At 47.7% G+C, this 23494-nt stretch overlaps 1 protein-coding gene across 1 annotated transcript; it reads left to right on the forward strand.

Annotated features, from left to right (window-relative positions):
- The first annotated feature begins 64 nt into the window (after positions 1-64).
- On the forward strand, positions 65-23279 carry LOC139570069 (glutamate dehydrogenase, mitochondrial). Its single transcript, XM_071391565.1, has 13 exons — positions 65-856; positions 13076-13156; positions 13493-13548; positions 15522-15585; positions 16987-17081; positions 17589-17768; positions 19582-19719; positions 19891-20028; positions 20111-20191; positions 21280-21403; positions 21571-21662; positions 21789-21851; positions 22266-23279. Exons 1-13 carry the CDS (start codon positions 469-471, stop codon positions 22383-22385), a joined length of 1620 nt encoding a protein of 539 aa, XP_071247666.1. The 5' UTR covers positions 65-468; the 3' UTR covers positions 22386-23279.
- The last annotated feature ends 215 nt before the right edge of the window (positions 23280-23494 follow it).

Below are 23494 nucleotides of genomic sequence, written 5' to 3' on the forward strand. Positions count from 1 at the left end.
ATACCACAAAATTAAATGCTCAGGATCCCATCAGAATAACTCCACAATTGTCTCATTAGAAGATTCAGAAGCTGGATTTATCTGTGAATATGTAGGCTATATATCGCACTTGCACAATAAACATTTGACATAGACCACCTACAACGGCATTTAAAAGGGACACACGGGATCGCGCTTTGTTTTCTGTCTCTTGCGGACGCGCGGCCCGAAATGAACCTCCTTCATAGAACTGTGCCCTCCTCTTCCGCGTGCATCCCGGTCCCGGAGGCGTCCTAGCCTAGGTGGTCAGCGCAGACTTAAAGCTAACGGGCGCGCCTTTCCAACGGCCATTCAGTCGGAAGAGGGGACACAGTGAAGGTGTGCTGCTGTGCTGTTCATTCATCCCTCTCATCGGTTAATAGATAGATAGATACCCCCCGTTGCTGTTGTTCCCCCCCCACGTTAAACGTTTAGTCAATTAGACCAATCATGTACCGGTACTTCGGGGAGCTGTTATCCCGCAGTGCGGGCAGTGCCCTGGCCTCGGGCTGCGTGGACTCTGCTCTCCCAGCATCCGCCGCTCTGATGCGGGTCCGACAGTATAGTGAACAGCCCGACGACCCCAACTTCTTTCGCATGGTGGAGGGTTTCTTCGACCGCGGAGCCGCCATCGTTCAGGACAAGCTTGTTGAGGACCTGAAGAGCAAGGAGACCCCCGAGCAGAAGATGAAACGAGTGAAGGGGATTCTCCGCATCATCAAGCCCTGCAACCACGTCCTCAGCGTCTCTTTCCCCATCAAAAGGGACAACGGAGAGTGGGAGGTAGTGGAGGGCTACCGCGCCCAGCACAGCCAGCACAGGACGCCCTGCAAGGGGGGTAAGATATACTGCCAAGCGCTGCTTCCTGCTTCTCAACTGTCCTTCGAGTGGTTGTGCGGTTGCTAAATTAGCTAGCTAGGTAGCTAATCTGGCGATCCCATTACGCAGCTGTGAGAGAACAGCTGCACTGACTCTGTTTAGCTAACGTTAGCTAGCAAGGTTGCATTATCTGCTCCACTCGCTACCGTTAGCTAGTTACTGTATAGATAGCTAGCTGCATCTCCTAGCTACTTAAGTAGGGTGTTAGGGGACAAAATGAAACTGTGGTTCTGGTGTTATACTTTGCATTCCAAATTATAGAGCGGCTTGTCAGGAACACAGAACGCTTTATTTCATGAGGATAAGACTTACCATTGCTGAAATATCTGATTTTCAAGAGATCAGAAAAGGTTAATGCTACTATAATCTGTTGTCAATAAGGCACCAAATCACCTGTCCGGATTTCTAAATTCGACACCAAATTTGATTTGACACTTGCGCCGAATACAACAGGTGTAAACCTTACAGTGAAATGCTTACTTACTTTTGTCCAATAACTCAAAATATCTCAAGATAGGATGGTCATATTGTTTTGACATTTTCAAGGTTCACAGAGATGACTAAAATAAAACAAAAACATCACATTAAAATGTTGTATTATGCAAATGAATCATTTAATATGCAAATTAGGCATAATATATAATTTCATTCCTTTAAGCCCTATAATGTAAAGTAGGGTGGTCATGTTATTAACAAATAGTCATGCAGGACTGAGAGTCTATAACAATTTCTGAAATTAGAATACAACTTTTTATATTGCTTTATGCAAATTAGATACTTAATATGCTCGTCTGTACAGCAGGGTGTAAAAATAGAGCAAGTTCATTTAAAGTAAAGTGGTCATATTGTACACACACACACACACACACACACACACACACACACACACACACACACACACACACACACACACACACACACACACACCTGGAATGCTTTTCCAACAGTCTTTCCCACATATGCTGAGAACTTGTTGGCTGCTTTTCCTTCACTCTGCGGTCCAACTCATCCCAAAACCATCTGGTTTTTGGGACTGCACCCGAAGAAACTTTCAAAGTTCTTGACGTTTTCCGTATTGACTGACCTTCATGTCTTAAAGTAATGATGGACTGTCGTTTTTCTTTGCTTTTTTGAGCTGTTCGCACCGTAATATGGACTTGGTCTTTTACCAAATAGGGCTATCCTCTGTATACCCCCCCACCCACCTTGTCATAACACAACTGATTGGCTCAAACGCATTAAGAAAATAAGTAACTCCACAAATTAACTTTTAACAAGGCACACCTGTTAATTGAAATGCATTCCAGGTGACTACCTCATGAAGCTGGTTGAGAGAATGCCAAGAGTGTGCAAAGCTGTCATCAAGGCAAAGGGTGGCTACTTTGAACTATCTCAAATATTAAATATATTTAGATTTGTTTAACACTTTTCTGGTTACTACATGATTCCGTATGTGATATTTCATAGTTTTGATGTCTTCACTATTATTCTACAATGTAGAAAATAGTAAAAATAAAGAAAAACCCTTGAATGAGTAGGTATGTCCAAACTTTTGACTGGTACTATATATATCACACTTATGTTATATTTAGTAGGCCTAGAGTGACAAATCATACGCCCAACCCTGTGCCACAGGCATACTCACACACACACACACACACACACACACACACACACACACACACACACACACACACACACACACACACACACACACACACACACACACACACAGCCTCACACATCACACACAGCCTCACACAGCCTCACACATCACACACAGCCTCACACATCACACACAGCCTCACACATCACACACAGCCTCACACATCACACACAGCCTCACACATAGCCTCACACATCACACACAGCTTCACACATCACACACAGCTTCACACATCACACACAGCTTCACACATCACACACAGCCTCACACATCACACACAGCCTCACACATCACACACAGCCTCACACATCACACACAGCCTCACACATCACACACAGCCTCACACATCACACACAGCTTCACACATCACACACAGCCTCACACATCACACACAGCCTCACACTTAACATGGACACACACAGCCTCACACAGACACACATTTCCCATGAATACTGCAGTGGGTTAAATCAGGGTCACACAGAGTGTTTCTTGGTAGTCTTAAGCAAATCTACTTTGATACAGAAGTATACACCTCAAACACATGGTTATGGGTTTAAAGAAAGAAGACACCTGGACCATGTCAGATATAGAGTTGACATGTATTACATTTGCAGTTTTCATCCCAATATTACACTTTATATTACACTTTATCACAGAAGATGGAAATATAACAAAACCGTTTGACATAAACACCGGATTTTCGTCAGTTAAAAAAATAAAATCTTTATGAATGGGTTAATAAAATATTAATAACATTCGACCCATGAGGCCAAAGAGGTTACTTTTGGTAATTAACTACATGAAAAGGCTACGTCTGAACTGTAAGACAGAAGGCTACTAGTCTAATAACATAGCTTACTTCTAAGGTAGACCTACATCTGAGGTTGGGTTACATTGGAATGTTATTTTTGGTGTTGATGAGTTGCTCTAGTGATGGGAGGGTAGTGTGGGGGGGGAAACGGCACTGTTTCCAGCAAATAATTAGCCTAGGCTCAGATGAGACAGAGTCAGTGAGCTGCCTGCCAGCTGCACAAAAATATGGATGGGACACATTTTCAATGAACTGGTATTTAGCTATGTTTTTAATGAGTGTAGGGCTAAAGCCACTGATATTTTTTGTTGTTGTTGAAAGAATTAAACCATACAGCCAATTCTGCTCAGCACTGCCTCTCTCCCGGCTCACTGCTGTAAGTGAATGACATCAGCCACTCCCACACAACCAGAAAACTAGCACTCGTCATGGAAATGTGGGTGGCAATGGTGAATTTGGTTCGATCCACGGCAACCCATACATCAAAACGTAACTACGAAGCTCTACTTGGTAACCTGCTACGTTATGTTCATGTCGACCATCTGAATGACAGTTTTACCTCATCTTTCAGTCCAACAATGTCTGACGACCGTAAAACACCTCCGGGGTGACACTATGCTAGTAGCATAGCCTTTAGTAATAATACTTGATCACGTTACATTTAACAACTTTAGATTCTACAGAACAATGCCAGCAAGCTGCTAGCGCAAATGAGCCAAAAAATAATCACCTGTTAATTGCACTTAACTAGCGCGTTCACTCTCTACTTCCTGTCGCAAGGCATGTAAATAACTGTAAAGAAATATCTTTAGATACAGCTCAATGAATTAACTTAAACATCAACTCTGTAACACATTAAAGTTACAACATAGCCCCCGATCAGCTTTTTAAAACCCATCAGATATTGACTGAATTATGTATCTATCATATCTAGAATCTGACTGTTCCTTTTTGGAAGTTGCTTTCATTTCATTTCAAATTTGTGTTATTTGAAGAAAAAAATTCCACCAAAAAGGAACGCCCATCAAAATAAAATGATCTTTCTTGTGATGTGTCGAGACGATGCGTTTAAATCCCTGACGAAGCTTTAACGTTCTTGTAGATGCAACGGAAAGACAATTTATTCCATTGAGCTCGTTTCAGCCATTACCGGGGTGCGTTTGACAGGCCATTACAAACATTTCCCCGGTTGTAACGGTAATGGGAAAAAAACAACAGGCAAGAGTATCAAAGTCGCAGTACTGAAAGGAAAGCAATCAAGCCAGCGATATTTAAGTGACAAGTGGATTTACACCCCTCAAACACAGGAAATAGACAGATCCTCAGGTGGGCGGGGCATGCACGTTGCTAAGGTAACTGCCAAACTAAAAGAAACACTTGAGTAAATGAGTGATACAAAGTATATTGAAAGCAGGTGATTCCACACAGGTGTGGTTCCTGAGTTAATTAAGCAATTAACATCCCATCGTGCTTAGGGTCATGTATAAAAATGCCCAGTTGCCCATTATTTTGGCTACCATGACTAGAAGATGTCTGTCTGTCTGTCTGTGTGAGGACGGTTTAGAGGGTGGGGCGGGGCCGCAGGGTGTGTCTGTTTTAGGAGGGGGGCTATGTGGTTCAGGGTTCAAGTCAAGGTTCAAGACTTGTTCAGCTCTGCATTGTGGGTGATTTGTGGGGTGAGGATCAGGAAGTTACATATTTCCAGTGAGGGGGGAGCGAGAGAGGAGAACAGTTGTTTGACGAGTGGAGTAGGGGAAGGGGTGGTAATGTACCCAAGCGTTCCTATTCGTCAGCATTTTGACAGGAGAAGGGAGGAGTGTTCACTAACCGTTCCTATTCGTCAGCATTTTGACAGGAGAAGGGAGGAGTGTTCACTAACCGTTCCTATTCGTCAGCATTTTGACAGGAGAAGGGAGGAGTGTTCACTTTATTTAGCTCATCCAGTGAGTTTTCTCTTGTTGAACCAACTGGCCTTAAAGTGCAAAGTCTCACCACCTACCTATTGTGCCAGGCAAGCTGAATCAAGTGCTCGTTCTGACAGACTGACAGAGTATATTTGAACACAGGAGGGGGACATTGGTTATGTGTTAATGTATATAGCCCCGCTATTGTTATTTACTGCTGCTCTTTAATTATTTGTTATTCTACACCTGTTGTATTCGGCGCGTGTGACAAATAACATTTGAATAGACTTTCTGATTGGTGTGGCGTATAGATGTTTAATGATGGCAAACACATCATCATGGGGAGGTCAGAGGTCGTCACATGCCACCAGAGCAGATGCTTCCCTCAAACCCGTTTTAGAGAAGTGATCAAATCCTTCTTTTCACTTTCTGCAGCTTAGTCACACTTTCCATCCCCTCACTTCTCCTGGTTTCCATTCCCCTCTTCTCTGACTACAACTACACTTCACATGGTTTCCATTCCCCTCTTCTCTGACTACAGCTACACTTCACATGGTTTCCATTCCCCTCTTCTCTGACTACAGCTACACTTCACATGGTTTCCATTCCCCTCTTCTCTGACTACAGCTACACTTCACATGGTTTCCATTCCCCTCTTCTCTGACTACAGCTACACTTCACATGGTTTCCATTCCCCTCTTCTCTGACTACAGCTACACTTCACATGGTTTCCATTCCCTTCTTCTCTGACTACAGCTACACTTCTCCTGGTTTCCATTCCCCTCTTCTCTGACTACAGCTACACTTCACATGGTTTCCATTCCCCTCTTCTCTGACTACAACTACACTTCACATGGTTTCCATTCCCCTCTTCTCTGACTACAGCTACACTTCACATGGTTTCCATTCCCCTCTTCTCTGACTACAGCTACACTTCACATGGTTTCCATTCCCCTCTTCTCTGACTACAGCTACACTTCACATGGTTTCCATTCCCTTCTTCTCTGACTACAGCTACACTTCTCCTGGTTTCCATTCCCCTCTTCTCTGACTACAGCTACACTTCACATGGTTTCCATTCCCCTCTTCTCTGACTACAACTACACTTCACATGGTTTCCATTCCCCTCTTCTCTGACTACAGCTACACTTCACATGGTTTCCATTCCCCTCTTCTCTGACTACAGCTACACTTCTTCTGGTTTCCATTCCCCTCTTCTCTGACTACAGCTACACTTCTTCTGGTTTCCATTCCCCTCTTCTCTTCTCTGACTACATCTACACTTCTCATGGTTTCCATTCCCCTCTTCTCTGACTACAGCTACACTTCTCACTTCTTATAGGCATTTTAGTATTGCCAGTGTAACAGTATAGCTTCCGTCCCTCTCCTCGCTCCTACCTGGGCTCGAACTAGGAACACATCGACAACAGCCACCCTCGAAGCAGCGTTACCCATCGCTCCACAAAAGCTGCGGGGGAACAACTACTCCAAGTCTTAGAGCGAGTGACGTCACCGATTGAACCCCTATTAGCGCGCACCCCGCTAACTAGCTAGCCATTTCACTTCGGTTACAGCAGCCTAATCTCGGGAGTTGATAGGCTTGAAGTCATAAATAGCGCAATGCTTGAAGCATTGCGAAGAGTTGCTGTCTAATGCACGAAAGTGCTGTTTGAATGAATGCTTATGAGCCTGCTGGTGCCTACCATCGCTCAGTCAGACTGCTCTATCAAATCATAGACTTAATTATAACATAATAACACACAGAAATACGAGCCTTTGGTCATTAAAATAGTCAAATCCGGAAACTATCATTTCGGAACCGTTCCGTATTTTATCTAACGGATGGCATCCCTAAGTCTAAATATTGCTGTTACATTGTACAACCTTCAATGTTATGTCATAATTATGTACAATTCTGGGAAATTAATTACGGCCTTTGTTAGGAATAAATGGACTTCACACAGTTCGCAATGAGCCAGGCGGCCCAAACTGCTGCATATACCCTGTATATACAATACTGCAGAACCTCACATTCTCTAGCTGGAACACTGCAGAACTGTGTTTGTGCAGGCGTGACTCAGTGTTAGGGAGTGTCAGGAAGTGGCTCACTCTCAAAGAATGTTTAGTCCGCTAAACGTACAACATGCCCTTCTCCTTTCCAAGCAGAAGAGGAAGCCTGCGCCTCTTATTTCCACTGTGACTAACAACCCACTGTGGGCTCCCTTCCACATCAATGGACATCTCTGTGGGCTCTTGGGCGGTTGGGTTTGCCTGTGTGGGTGTACAGTATGTTTGTTCGTGGTTATCATCTGTTTTCATACATTTTTCATGTATATACATAACTTACACTCCTGTTTGTTTATATATTGTGTGTGTGTGTGTGTTTGGTGTGTGTTTGATGTGTGTGTGTGTGTCTCCTAGCCAACCCAGAGACTCATTCCATTGGAATGTTTCTCAACATGTTTTTCTCCTGCGCTGCGGTAGTAGGGGAGAGGAGGAGAATCAAAGGGGGAGGGGTTAATGGTTGAAAGGGTATGGGTATAAAGAATATTCTTGTTCAGTGAATTGAATTAGCCTTCAGATGTAGGATCTTAATTTGATCACTCTGTTGCAGGAGAATGTCCATTTAAATTTTAATCCACAAAATAATTCACATTCCCTGTTGCTGCTGTAGCAAAGTAAAGTGGCCTTACCTGAAGGTCCTACATCTGTATCTCAGTCAGTGCTGTGTCTATAGTGTAGTGTAGAATGGAGGGTCTACGTTGTTAAGGTCATGCCTTCCAGCAGCTTAATATGGGGGACTTGCAGGCTGTCTGGTCCCTAAAGGTCATGTTATGGAGGCGTTGCTAATGTGTGCTCTCCTGAACACCATCCTGCTAACGCAGCAGGGGGCTAGTGGCTAGCTAGCGTAGGGGCTGTTTTCTGGACTGGGCCTCATTACACGCCGTGGCGCTTTGAGATGATGTCACTCACACATGCACGCCCTCTCTCTGTCCTCTATAGTGTGCTGGGCTGGCTGCAGTCTCCTGTCAGTGTTCGGTGCCCTTGGCTCTCGGTAGTCGTCTGCCACAGCGACATCGCCCAATATAGGTCAGCCCAAGTTAGCACTCACGCTCTGTTTCCCTGTGCTGCTGGTGTAGAGGAGACACAGTGTAACCCCAGGTAGTGTCCCTGTGCTGCTGGTGTAGAGGAGACACAGTGTAACCCCAGGTAGTGTCCCTGTGCTGCTGGTGTAGAGGAGACACAGTGTAACCCCAGGTAGTGTCCCTGTGCTGCTGGTGTAGAGGAGACACAGTGTAACCCCAGGTAGTGTCCCTGTGCTGCTGGTGTAGAGGAGACACAGTGTAACCCCAGGTAGTGTCCCTGTGCTGCTGGTGTAGAGGAGACACAGTGTAACCCCAGGTAGTGTCCCTGTGCTGCTGGTGTAGAGGAGACACAGTGTAACCCCAGGTAGTGTCCCTGTGCTGCTGGTGTAGAGGAGACACAGTGTAACCCCAGGTAGTGTCCCTGTGCTGCTGGTGTAGAGGAGACACAGTGTAACCCCAGGTAGTGTCCCTGTGCTGCTGGTGTAGAGGAGACACAGTGTAACCCCAGGTAGTGTCCCTGTGCTGCTGGTGTAGAGGAGACACAGTGTAACCCCAGGTAGTGTCCCTGTGCTGCTGGTGTAGAGGAGACACAGTGTTACCCCAGGTAGTGTCCCTGTGCTGCTGGTGTAGAGGAGACACAGTGTTACCCCAGGTAGTGTCCCTGTGCTGCTGGTGTAGAGGAGACACAGTGTAACCCCAGGTAGTGTCCCTGTGCTGCTGGTGTAGAGGAGACACAGTGTTACCCCAGGTAGTGTCCCTGTGCTGCTGGTGTAGAGGAGACACATTGTAACCCCAGGTAGTGTCCCTGTGCTGCTGGTGTAGAGGAGACACAGTGTAACCCCAGGTAGTGTCCCTGTGCTGCTGGTGTAGAGGAGACACAGTGTAACCCCAGGTAGTGTCCCTGTGCTGCTGGTGTAGAGGAGACACAGTGTAACCTCAGGTAGTGTACCTGTGCTGCTGGTGTAGAGGAGACACAGTGTAACCCCAGGTAGTGTACCTGTGCTGCTGGTGTAGAGGAGACACAGTGTAACCCCAGGTAGTGTCCCTGTGCTGCTGGTGTAGAGGAGACACAGTGTAACCCCAGGTAGTGTCCCTGTGCTGCTGGTGTAGAGGAGACACAGTGTAACCCCAGGTAGTGTCCCTGTGCTGCTGGTGTAGAGGAGACACAGTGTAACCCCAGGTAGTGTACCTGTGCTGCTGGTGTAGAGGAGACACAGTGTAACCCCAGGTAGTGTACCTGTGCTGCTGGTGTAGAGGAGACACAGTGTAACCCCAGGTAGTGTACCTGTGCTGCTGGTGTAGAGGAGACACAGTGTAACCCCAGGTAGTGTACCTGTGCTGCTGGTGTAGAGGAGACACAGTGTAACCCCAGGTAGTGTCCCTGTGCTGCTGGTGTAGAGGAGACACAGTGTAACCCCAGGTAGTGTCCCTGTGCTGCTGGTGTAGAGGAGACACAGTGTAACCCCAGGTAGTGTCCCTGTGCTGCTGGTGTAGAGGAGACACAGTGTAACCCCAGGTAGTGTCCCTGTGCTGCTGGTGTAGAGGAGACACAGTGTAACCCCAGGTAGTGTCCCTGTGCTGCTGGTGTAGAGGAGACACAGTGTTACCCCAGGTAGTGTCCCTGTGCTGCTGGTGTAGAGGAGACACAGTGTTACCCCAGGTAGTGTCCCTGTGCTGCTGGTGTAGAGGAGACACAGTGTAACCCCAGGTAGTGTCCCTGTGCTGCTGGTGTAGAGGAGACACAGTGTTACCCCAGGTAGTGTCCCTGTGCTGCTGGTGTAGAGGAGACACAGTGTAACCCCAGGTAGTGTCCCTGTGCTGCTGGTGTAGAGGAGACACAGTGTAACCCCAGGTAGTGTCCCTGTGCTGCTGGTGTAGAGGAGACACAGTGTAACCCCAGGTAGTGTCCCTGTGCTGCTGGTGTAGAGGAGACACAGTGTAACCTCAGGTAGTGTACCTGTGCTGCTGGTGTAGAGGAGACACAGTGTAACCCCAGGTAGTGTACCTGTGCTACTGGTGTAGAGGAGACACAGTGTAACCCCAGGTAGTGTCCCTGTGCTGCTGGTGTAGAGGAGACACAGTGTAACCCCAGGTAGTGTCCCTGTGCTGCTGGTGTAGAGGAGACACAGTGTAACCCCAGGTAGTGTCCCTGTGCTGCTGGTGTAGAGGAGACACAGTGTAACCCCAGGTAGTGTACCTGTGCTGCTGGTGTAGAGGAGACACAGTGTAACCCCAGGTAGTGTACCTGTGCTGCTGGTGTAGAGGAGACACAGTGTAACCCCAGGTAGTGTACCTGTGCTGCTGGTGTAGAGGAGACACAGTGTAACCCCAGGTAGTGTACCTGTGCTGCTGGTGTAGAGGAGACACAGTGTAACCCCAGGTAGTGTCCCTGTGCTGCTGGTGTAGAGGAGACACAGTGTTACCCCAGGTAGTGTCCCTGTGCTGCTGGTGTAGAGGAGACACAGTGTAACCCCAGGTAGTGTCCCTGTGCTGCTGGTGTAGAGGAGACACAGTGTTACCCCAGGTAGTGTCCCTGTGCTGCTGGTGTAGAGGAGACACAGTGTAACCCCAGGTAGTGTCCCTGTGCTGCTGGTGTAGAGGAGACACAGTGTAACCCCAGGTAGTGTCCCTGTGCTGCTGGTGTAGAGGAGACACAGTGTAACCCCAGGTAGTGTCCCTGTGCTGCTGGTGTAGAGGAGACACAGTGTAACCTCAGGTAGTGTACCTGTGCTGCTGGTGTAGAGGAGACACAGTGTAACCCCAGGTAGTGTACCTGTGCTGCTGGTGTAGAGGAGACACAGTGTAACCCCAGGTAGTGTCCCTGTGCTGCTGGTGTAGAGGAGACACAGTGTAACCCCAGGTAGTGTCCCTGTGCTGCTGGTGTAGAGGAGACACAGTGTAACCCCAGGTAGTGTCCCTGTGCTGCTGGTGTAGAGGAGACACAGTGTAACCCCAGGTAGTGTACCTGTGCTGCTGGTGTAGAGGAGACACAGTGTAACCCCAGGTAGTGTACCTGTGCTGCTGGTGTAGAGGAGACACAGTGTAACCCCAGGTAGTGTACCTGTGCTGCTGGTGTAGAGGAGACACAGTGTAACCCCAGGTAGTGTACCTGTGCTGCTGGTGTAGAGGAGACACAGTGTAACCCCAGGTAGTGTCCCTGTGCTGCTGGTGTAGAGGAGACACAGTGTAACCCCAGGTAGTGTCCCTGTGCTGCTGGTGTAGAGGAGACACAGTGTAACCCCAGGTAGTGTCCCTGTGCTGCTGGTGTAGAGGAGACACAGTGTAACCCCAGGTAGTGTCCCTGTGCTGCTGGTGTAGAGGAGACACAGTGTAACCCCAGGTAGTGTCCCTGTGCTGCTGGTGTAGAGGAGACACAGTGTTACCCCAGGTAGTGTCCCTGTGCTGCTGGTGTAGAGGAGACACAGTGTTACCCCAGGTAGTGTCCCTGTGCTGCTGGTGTAGAGGAGACACAGTGTAACCCCAGGTAGTGTCCCTGTGCTGCTGGTGTAGAGGAGACACAGTGTTACCCCAGGTAGTGTCCCTGTGCTGCTGGTGTAGAGGAGACACAGTGTAACCCCAGGTAGTGTCCCTGTGCTGCTGGTGTAGAGGAGACACAGTGTAACCCCAGGTAGTGTCCCTGTGCTGCTGGTGTAGAGGAGACACAGTGTAACCCCAGGTAGTGTCCCTGTGCTGCTGGTGTAGAGGAGACACAGTGTAACCTCAGGTAGTGTACCTGTGCTGCTGGTGTAGAGGAGACACAGTGTAACCCCAGGTAGTGTACCTGTGCTACTGGTGTAGAGGAGACACAGTGTAACCCCAGGTAGTGTCCCTGTGCTGCTGGTGTAGAGGAGACACAGTGTAACCCCAGGTAGTGTCCCTGTGCTGCTGGTGTAGAGGAGACACAGTGTAACCCCAGGTAGTGTCCCTGTGCTGCTGGTGTAGAGGAGACACAGTGTAACCCCAGGTAGTGTACCTGTGCTGCTGGTGTAGAGGAGACACAGTGTAACCCCAGGTAGTGTACCTGTGCTGCTGGTGTAGAGGAGACACAGTGTAACCCCAGGTAGTGTACCTGTGCTGCTGGTGTAGAGGAGACACAGTGTAACCCCAGGTAGTGTACCTGTGCTGCTGGTGTAGAGGAGACACAGTGTAACCCCAGGTAGTGTCCCTGTGCTGCTGGTGTAGAGGAGACACAGTGTAACCCCAGGTAGTGTACCTGTGCTGCTGGTGTAGAGGAGACACAGTGTAACCCCAGGTAGTGTACCTGTGCTGCTGGTGTAGAGGAGACACAGTGTTACCCCAGGTAGTGTACCTGTGCTGCTGGTGTAGAGGAGACACAGTGTTACCCCAGGTAGTGTACCTGTGCTGCTGGTGTAGAGGAGACACAGTGTTACCCCAGGTAGTGTACCTGTGCTGCTGGTGTAGAGGAGACACAGTGTAACCCCAGGTAGTGTACCTGTGCTGCTGGTGTAGAGGAGACACAGTGTAACCCCAGGTAGTGTCCCTGTGCTGCTGGTGTAGAGGAGACACAGTGTAACCCCAGGTAGTGTCCCTGTGCTGCTGGTGTAGAGGAGACACAGTGTAACCCCAGGTAGTGTACCTGTGCTGGACACAGAGTAGACTTAAAGCCTGTCTTCCTGTCAACTTTAGAGTGTGTGTGTGTGGTATTGTTGGGCTCCGTGTGTTGACTCCCTTTGTGTCTGTCTGTGTGCAGGTATCCGTTACAGTGAAGAGGTGTCTGTTGATGAGGTGAAGGCTCTGGCCTCTCTGATGACATACAAGTGTGCCGTGGTCGGTAAGTCTCCCCTCTCCACTTCTCTTCTCCTCCACCTCTCCTCTCACATCTCATTCATGCCTCAGTGCTCCTGATTTCATGTAAACATACACACTTATCTGAGAGATTTTTATTAGCATTTTCAGAGAGCTGTTGTTAAAGCAATGAAGTGTGTGTGTGTGTGTGTGTGTGTGTGTGTGTGTGTGTGTGTGTGTGTGTGTGTGTGTGTGTGTGTGTGTGTGTGTGTGTGTGTGTGTGTGTGTGTGTGTGTGTGTGTGTGTGTGTGTGTGTGTGTGTGTGTGTGTGTGTGTGTGTGTTTAAGCCCCAGTTTGTAAGCCGTTTTCTCTCTCTCGCCAGATGTACCATTCGGGGGGGCTAAAGCTGGTGTCAAGATCAACGTCAAAAATTACTCTGTAAGTCCGTCACACACACACACACACACACACACACACACACACACACACACACACACACACACAGATACACACACATATACAAGTGTATGTGTTGTATGGAGGAAAGAGTGCAGGCTGTTCTCTACCACACACACACACACCATGGTAGGTGATTATTGTGGGAACGCTCTAATGCACAGGAAGCATATTTTACTCCATGTCACATCAATGATCTATTCCAGTAAACCGTTACAGACCCACACGCACACACACACACGCCCAGACACGCACACACACACAAATGCACACACACACGCGCGCGCGCGCGCACACACACACACACGCGCCCAGACACGCACACACACACAAATGCACACACACTCACACACACACACACACACACACAAATGCACACACACAGACACGCGTGCGCACACACACACGCGCCCAGACACGCACACACACACAAATGCACACACACAGACACGCGTGCACACACACACACGCGCCCAGACACGCACACACACACAAATGCACACACTCACAGACACATGCAGACACAGATGCACACACGCGCACAAACGCACGCACACACACACACACACACACACACGCAGACAAACTGTCTGATTTCTTCCATGCTGGAGAGGAAAGGACAGAGCAGACGCCGGTCTTATCCTTTCAGTTTAACTGTTTTCTCCTTCTGTCAGCACAGACTCACCACAGAACAACTGACAGATTCTTTATTTGTATCCTAGAGAGATAGGCTCTTTATTCATATCCTAGAGAGATAGGCTCTTTATTCGTATCCTAGAGAGATAGGCTCTTTATTCGTATCCTAGAGAGATAGGCTCTTTATTCGTATCCTAGAGAGATAGGCTCTTTATTCGTATCCTAGAGAGATAGGCTCTTTATTCGTATCCTAGAGAGATAGGCTCTTTATTCGTATCCTAGAGAGATAGGCTCTTTATTCGTATCCTAGAGAGATAGGCTCTTTATTCGTATCCTAGAGAGATAGGCTCTTTATTCGTATCCTAGAGAGATAGGCTCTTTATTCGTATCCTAGAGAGATAGGCTCTTTATTCGTATCCTAGAGAGATAGGCTCTTTATTCGTATCCTAGAGAGATAGGCTCTTTATTCGTATCCTAGAGAGATAGGCTCTTTATTCGTATCCTAGAGAGATAGGCTCTTTATTCGTATCCTAGAGAGATAGGCTCTTTATTCGTATCCTAGAGAGATAGGCTCTTTATTCGTATCCTAGAGAGATAGGCTCTTTATTCGTATCCTAGAGAGATAGGCTCTTTATTCGTATCCTAGAGAGATAGGCTCTTTATTCGTATCCTAGAGAGATAGGCTCTTTATTCGTATCCTAGAGAGATAGGCTCTTTATTCGTATCCTAGAGAGATAGGCTCTTTATTCGTATCCTAGAGAGATAGGCTCTTTATTCGTATCCTAGAGAGATAGGCTCTTTATTCGTATCCTAGAGAGATAGGCTCTTTATTCGTATCCTAGAGAGATAGGCTCTTTATTCGTATCCTAGAGAGATAGGCTCTTTATTCGTATCCTAGAGAGATAGGCTCTTTATTCGTATCCTAGAGAGATAGGCTCTTTATTCGTATCCTAGAGAGATAGGCTCTTTATTCGTATCCTAGAGAGATAGGCTCTTTAGGGCTGATCGCTACAGCTTTATCTGTTTATCTGTCACCACATTATGTCATAGATAGATAGATAGATTGTGTGTGTGTGTGTGTGTGTGTGTGTGTGTGTGTGTGTGTGTGTGTGTGTGTGTGTGTGTGTGTGTGTGTGTGTGTGTGTGTGTGTGTGTGTGTGTGTGTGTGTGTGTGTGTGTGTGTGTGTGTGTGTGTGTGTGTGTGTGTGTGTGGTATGCCCTTCAGAGCTAAGTGGAGCTGAAATGCTTAGCTGTTAGCTGGCCTTTCTCTCTCCTCATGCACTCTGTGATCAATCATTTATCTCTCTCTCTCTCTTTAGGACAATGAGTTGGAGAAGATCACTAGAAGGTTCACCATTGAGCTGGCCAAGAAAGGCTTTATTGGTAAGTGTGTCCTTCATGTAGCCAGTTGTCCCCTATGATCCTGTATGCTAATGACTGTGACGTGTTACCTCAAAACACTTAGACAGGATTTACCCCAGTGATTTACCCCAGTGATTTACCCCAGTGATTTTACCCCCAGCCTTTTGTCTCACTGGGCCGTGGCTCCGGCGGTCCTGCTCTGACTCAGGCCACTGGTACTTTTCAGCTTTGATTTACATAACAATGACTGTGAACTTTAACCCCTTCTCACAGCGCAACTGTTTTGATTAAGCAGAGGTTGTTGATTCTGCTCCTCACAAGCCCTCACTGTCAGCCATCATCGTATATACACTATTATAAACTGGCTGCTTCCAGCCCTGAATGCTGATTGGCTGACAGCCGTGGCATATCAGACCGTATACCACGGGTATGACAAAACATGTATTTTTACTGCTCTAATTACATTGATAACCAGTTTATAATAGCAGTAAGGCACCTCAGAGGTTTGTGATATATGGCCAATATATCACGGCTAAGGGCTGTATCCAGGCACTCCACATTGGCCATATACCACACCCCCTCGGCCTTATTGCTGAAGTGGAACACTGCTGTTGCAGTGGAAAAGCTTATGTGTAGTAATGGTGACGTGGGTAGTTGACCCCTCTTCCAGTCAGTCGGATCCTCCCCCTCTCCTCACTCCCTCTGTCCACTTCTGTTTTTGGATGTCGGGGCCCAGTGAACACATGAGAATGTCCCTCGCTGCATACCATCCTGTTTATACCACAGAGAGGGGGAGAGACTGGCATTTAGACACGTCTCTGTCTGCCACCAGGGTAAAGTGGGCGTTCTCTGCCCTCCAGTCAGCCACTGTCTATATTTAGAATAGGTAGAACTATAGATATTTATTTGCTAGTAACTTTATCTTAAACCTGTGTAGTATGTGTTACGTGTGGGAAAGAGAGAGAAATAAAGATGGAGGGCAGGGTTCACCACTAGGTGGCCCGTGGGTCATTCAATTTTTTTTTCCCCCCCCAGGTTTTCTGAGCAAAATAATATATTTTAAAATAATTTTTGTTGTTGGACATAAAAGACTAAAATCACCAGGAAATCGGCTCAAAGTGATTTTAATTTAGGAAATCTGTTCCCAAGTATTCCCACGCATAAATCAAGATGCATATGTGATCGTATCTCAATGTAATCAAGGTTTGTAATGATTCAGTTTTTTGTCGATCACTATCTGTTTGGGATTTCTGCGGTCAATTTGCAGTGTACAAAATGTGTTATTCAGAACTATGTTCCGGCCCGCAGACTATCCGCTCAAGGAAAAATCGTCCCACGACTGAATGTAATTGGGGACCCCTGATGTAGGGTGTGTGTAAATGCTTCCAGTCCTCACAGAACCCCCCCCCCCCCTCTCCCCAGGGCCCGGTATTGATGTTCCTGCTCCTGATATGAGCACTGGAGAGAGAGAGATGTCCTGGATCGCTGACACATACGCCAACACCATCGCACACACCGTGAGTTACCACACAAACGCACATACACTGTAGTTCTGTAGCTTGGCCCCCCAGGGCAGTATGGGTATTGTAGTTCTGTAGCTTGGCCCCCCAGGGAAGTATGGGTATTGTAGTTCTGTAGTCTGGCCCCCAGGGCAGTATGGGTATTGTAGTTCTATAGCCTGGCCCCCAGGGAAGTATGGGTATTGTAGTTCTGTAGTCTGGCCCCCCAGGGCAGTATGGGCACTGTAGTTCTGTAGTCTGGCCCCAGAGCAGTATGTGTCCTGCACTGACCTCTCATACCTATGCTGAAGACTCTCTATCTACAGTCTGACAAACAGATCTAATGCAATTAAATATACACTCTAACGTGTGTGTGTGTGTGTGTGTGTGTGTGTGTGTGTGTGTGTGTGTGTGTGTGTGTGTGTGTGTGTGTGTGTGTGTGTGTGTGTGTGTGTGTGTGTGTGTGTGTGTGTGTGTGTGTGTGTGTGTCTGGCTCTGTGTCTCTCTGGGCGTGTCTCTGTGCAGGACATCAACGCCCACGCGTGTGTGACAGGCAAGCCCATCAGTCAGGGCGGTATCCACGGGCGTATCTCGGCCACCGGTCGCGGAGTGTTCCACGGAATTGAGAACTTCATCAACGAGGCGTCCTACATGAGCATGCTGGGCCTGACCCCCGGCTTTCAGGACAAGACCTTCATCATCCAGGTACACACACACACACACACACACACACACACACACACACACACACACACACTGACATTTGCAAAGATTGCGTAAAAGTTGTTTTACGCTGATCTGGTCAACAGATTTTGATGTGAACTTTGTTAAATATCTGCAGGGGTGAGTTAGTATTGGTCTCTCTGTGACGTCAGAGACGCGGTGGCAGGGTTCAGCAGCAGTATCACACCACACAGATCTGGTTTACACTGGTCCGTAGGTCCCAGTTCCCACTCTGTGCCGCGGTGTGTGAGACAGACTAAAGGTCAAAGTGCAGCTTTCTGCAGGACTCTCAGTTCCCTCTGACACACGAGACTTCCTTCACACACACACACACACACACACACACACACACACACACACACACACACACACACACACACACACACACACACACACACACAGAGAGAGATGCCCTCAGCCTTGGCCTCCTTCCTGGAAGCCTGTCTATAGGTACCAGCTTTTCTCTGTAGTAGTGTTGTCACGATACCAGAATTTACAATTGGATACCGATACCAGGTTTAGTATCACGATACTTGATACCAAAACGATACCAAAACGATACCACAACAACAACAAAAGAAAGCATATTAGCCAAAGTCACAGAAGGGCACTTGATCCAGACATTTTGTTAGAGACAGTAGTATGTATGTGTTAATGATATAATCATACAATCAATTTTGACTTTGTTTTTACCATTCTAACTACAAAACAGCAGAATGGTGAAAATTTATTTGAATGGTAAATCTCTACTGATACACTGGTTAAATCAAGATGTAGCCTAGGTCAATTCACAATACAGGTGAATGCATATTATTCAATAGGAGTGTGTGCATTGAGTTATTGAGCTGGTTGTATCTGACTTCATGGGGCTACAGATGACAAACAATCCTTTCCATTTAGGACTTTATTGGCAACTACTAAGAGAACATATTTTATTGTACCAATTAACAACATTTGCATTGAAGAAGCAATCTCTTCATTTATATAAAATGTGCGCTGTCTCTTTAAGAAATTAATGATGTCATTTGGGAGGCAGAATGTGGCTGTGGAATGCGACTGTGGCTATGGCACCTAGTGGAAACCAGATGGGTTTTTGGTGGCGAGGGAGACTGAGTGAATTAATAACGTTTTTAGAAACAATCAGCTTTGAAAATGGGCAAAAATGACAAAATGCAATAAAAAAATACCATAAAGATCAATGTAGAAATATAAACTGCTAAATACTTGTATTTTTCAGTAACTGACTGACTGACTAAACAGACTGACTGACTAAACAGAGACACACAGACTGTGTTTGTGTGTGTGGCTGGATTATGTAGTTGTGTGATTCGATTTTCTTGGAGATTTAGCAAATACGCAGATGTGTGATGACATCGTGTAGATAGCAGATGACAGAGAGGAGAGAGCGAGGATAATGGAGAGATATATTGAGGGGAGGAGCTGATCTCAGTTTATAGACCTTGCTGCTGTGGAAACGACTGTCAACCATCTATTGTTAAGGGCCTATAGCAGCATTATGCGTCTCAATGCTCATTATAGTTAAAGGTATATTTCACAGCTGTACCAGATTGCCTATATATTATAGTGCCTGCTTAGTTTCAATCCTCTGTCTGTCCGCTGATTTGCTGTGTCAGTTCATTAGCTAGTAATCAGTGGGTCTGAGGCTACTGCAGTGACAGAGGTGGGCCACATGGGGGCGCCAGGGTCCCAGTGTAATGTCTTTAGTGTACTCTGTAGCAGAGCTGATGATGGTGTGTGTGATGAAGGAGATAGTAATGATCTCTCTCTTTCTCAGGGCTTTGGTAACGTGGGTCTCCACTCCATGCGCTACCTCCACAGGTACGGTGCTAAGTGTGTGGGCATCGCTGAGTATGACGGCAGCATCTACAACCCAGAGGGCATTGACCCCAAGCAGCTGGAGGACTACAAACTGGTTAGAATACTCTCTTACTCTCCTTTTGAACTTCCTCAGTCTCACTTTCTCTGTGTCTCTCTGTCTCTCTTTCTCTCTCACTTTTCTTTTTTTTCTTGTTCTGAATATGAGCTATAGCCAAGAAAGACTTCCTCTGTCTCTTGCATTTGACTAACCTGTGTGTGTGTGCAGGAACACGGTTCGATCGTAGGTTTCCCCGGGGCTAAGCCGTACGAGGGCAGCCTTCTGGAAGCTCCGTGTCACATCCTGATCCCTGCCGCCAGCGAGAAGCAGCTCACACGAAACAACGCCCACAGGATCAAGGCCAAGGTACTTCATTACCCACAATACCCCCATCTAAACCACACTACCCACAATGCCATGTTGTCATCGTTGTTGTTGTTTGTTCCAGATCATTGCTGAGGGAGCCAACGGCCCCACCACCCCTGACGCTGACAAGATCTTCCTGGAGAACAATGTCATGGTCATCCCTGTAAGAAGAGGCGCACACACACACATATATATACACACACACACACAATCAATCAATAAATCAAGTTTATTTTATATAGCCCTTCGTACATCAGCTAATATCTCGAAGTGCTGTACAGAAACACACACTTGCAAAACACAAATTTGCTTGTTAAGGCAGTCATACACACATTCACAGTATCTATCCAGCAAACATGGCCCCATGTGGGTATTTGATGGGCAAGGTGGGCACGGGCTAGCCCACACCTAGCCCACACCAGCCCAACACGGCCTAGCCCACACCTAGCCCACACCAGCCCAACACGGCCTAGCCCACACCAGCCCAACACGGCCTAGCCCACACCAGCCCAACACGGCCTAGTCCACACCAAGCCCACACCAGCCCAACACGGCCTAGTCCACACCAAGCCCACACCAGCCCAACACGGCCTAGTCCACACCAAGCCCACACCAGCCCAACACGGCCTAGTCCACACCAGCCCACACCAGCCCAACACGGCCTAGTCCACACCAGCCCACACCAGCCCAACACGGCCTAGCCCACACCAGCCCAACACGGCCTCAGTCCACACCAAGCCCACACCAGCCCAACACGGGCTAGCCCACACCAAGCCCACACCAGCCCAACACGGGCTAGCCCACACCAAGCCCACACCAGCCCAACACGGGCTAGCCCACACCAAGCCCACACCAGCCCAACACGGGCTAGCCCACACCAAGCCCACACCAGCCCAACACGGCCTAGTCCACACCAAGCCCACACCAGCCCAACACGGCCTAGTCCACACCAAGCCCACACCAGCCCAACACGGCCTAGTCCACACCAAGCCCACACCAGCCCAACACGGCCTAGTCCACACCAAGCCCAGCACAGGTTAGCTCACACACCAGCCCAACACAGACTAGCCTACACAAATCCCACGCCAGCCCAACACAGGCTAAAAAAATGTGCTTATTTCAGGCAAAGTGAGGGCGGGCCACACTGTGTGTGGGCATGTTTGCTGGGTTGAGTTCTCTCATTAACAGGACACACTCAACAATCCCAGACAGAGATGTCTGTTCTGACCTGTCTGTTTGGCCCTCCCTCAGGACATGTACCTGAACGCAGGTGGTGTGACCGTGTCCTACTTTGAGTGGCTGAAAAACCTGAACCACGTCAGCTATGGAAGACTCACCTTCAAATACGAGAGAGATTCCAACTATCACCTCCTCAGTAAGTCCTGACCTCTAACCTTTCAGTCTCCAGCTATAATACGATGCTTCTGTAACTTACCTTCAGGTATTCTCTCTCTCTCTGTGTCCTGACCTCTAACCTTTCACAGTCTCCCCATATAATACCTTGCTTCTGTAACTTACCATCAAGTACTCTCTCTCTCGCAGTGTCTGTTCAGGAGAGTTTGGAGAGGAAGTTTGGAAAGCAGGGAGGACCAATCCCTGTTGTCCCCACCGCTGACTTCCAGGCCAGAGTCGCTGTGAGTACACACACACACACAGAGTCAACCGTATGCATACGGGGGGGTATATCTATACACATGTAAACCTATGTGGGGGGTGATACATCCAGGCTAGTTTGATAACATCTCTCCTCTCCTCTACAGGGAGCTTCTGAGAAGGACATTGTCCACTCTGGGCTGGCCTACACCATGGAGAGGTCTGCCAGGGTAAGAGAGAGTGTGTGTGTCTCTGTGTGTGTGTGTACGTGCAAAGTTAGAGCAGGTGTGTCAGACCATACAGAACCTATAATTGCATTTTGCTGACCTGGGGCATCTCTCAACCACACTACCACTGTGTGTCTGTGTGTGTGTCTGTGTGTGTGTGTGTGTGTGTGTGTGTGTCTGTGTGTGTTTTGCCAGTGTGACCCGGTCTGGTGTGTGTAATTGTATTGTGTTTTGCCATTGTGACCCGGTCTGGTGTGTGTAATTGTAGTGTGTTTTGCCAGTGTGACCCGGTCTGGTGTGTGTAATTGTAGTGTGTTTTGCCAGTGTGACCCGGTCTGGTGTGTGTAATTGTAGTGTGTTTTGCCAGTGTGACCCGGTCTGGTGTGTGTAATTGTAGTGTGTTTTGTCCCCCTGCAGCAAATCATGCGTACAGCCAGTAAGTACAACCTGGGTCTGGACCTGCGGACGGCTGCCTACGTCAACGCCATCGAGAAGGTGTTCAAGGTCTACAACGAGGCCGGCATCACCGTCACATGATCACCTTGTCACAGCCAGACCACTCCCACACCACCCTGCTATTGGTTCACCCTGCTTCCCCATTTTTCCAATCAGCCTTCAGTACATACCAGCGTTTACATTAGAGACCCCCGCCTCCCGTTTATACACACACACACACTGACACGTACTGTGTCCTGTGTCCCGTGACCTCGCCATATCTCCCAGTATCACGTGGGTAGCTCAGTATTTCTGTGTCGTTCTGTTTCAGTATTGTCATTCAGTTTGTGAAAGGAGCAGATTGTAGCAGGAAGATAGCTTTAAGACCCCCCCCCCCCCCCCCCTCCTATCAGAGTTCCCTGTCGGCCATTTTGTCTTGTTTGACCCTTGTGTTGCCATGGTTTCAGACCACAACAATGAAGATGCCTTAGCTCTGACGGAGCTTTGTACTGAAAAGACACACATACCCCACCTATACTGAAAAACATTTAATGTTAACTCCAGACATATACTGTATTTAAAGAAAGAGAAATAGTTTTAAACTCTCACTTTATGTCAGGGAATGGTGATATCATATGTGTTCCTCAGTTCTCCTCACAGCGGGGTTAGAGGTCAGGGTTAGAGGTCAGGGCTCAGGGTTGTGCTGAGGAACACAGGGTTCTACTGGGTTTGGTTCTTAGTAAAGTTCTACACCCTTCTCCACTATATCAGTCCCTCCACAAGCCCCCCAACCTTCCCTACTTTCTGCTCCTATCTTGTCCAATCTGACCCTCCCCCAAACCCTCCGCTCCGCCATGAGAGAGAGAGGAGGAGAGGATCATGGGAACAAGTGTTCTCCTTCTCCAAAAAGCCGTCCAAGCCCTTGCACGGAAATTGCTTGGGGAAATTTGTATTGCCTTTTTTTGTTGAAAACCAATAAAATTCAGAGAAAACTGATGTGTAAGTGCAGTATGTGACGTGCAGACAGACAGAGACTAGTGTTGAAAGATTGGTGTTTTATTAATGTTTATGACATCCTGTACACGTTATACAGATCTCAGTGATAGTATAAAGACGGGATTGGTTGATGGGAAGGAAGGTTCAGGGTTGAGACATGGTACAGTCCAGGGTTGAGACATGGTACAGTCCAGGGTTGAGACATGGTACAGTCC

Source organism: Salvelinus alpinus, chromosome 3 (assembly GCF_045679555.1).
Source record: "Salvelinus alpinus chromosome 3, SLU_Salpinus.1, whole genome shotgun sequence".
Taxonomy (NCBI): domain Eukaryota; kingdom Metazoa; phylum Chordata; class Actinopteri; order Salmoniformes; family Salmonidae; genus Salvelinus; species Salvelinus alpinus.

What these genes read in the sequence shown, in the direction of transcription:
- LOC139570069 (XM_071391565.1), top strand. Translation starts at nt 469, where the DNA reads ATGTACCGGTACTTCGGGGAGCTGTTATCCCGCAGTGCGGGCAGTGCC. An exon ending in ACAAGACCTTCATCATCCAG is followed by an intron (nt 17,769 to 19,581) that starts GTACACACACAC and finishes TCTCTTTCTCAG; the next exon opens with GGCTTTGGTAACGTGGGTCT. An exon ending in ACAATGTCATGGTCATCCCT is followed by an intron (nt 20,192 to 21,279) that starts GTAAGAAGAGGC and finishes GCCCTCCCTCAG; the next exon opens with GACATGTACCTGAACGCAGG.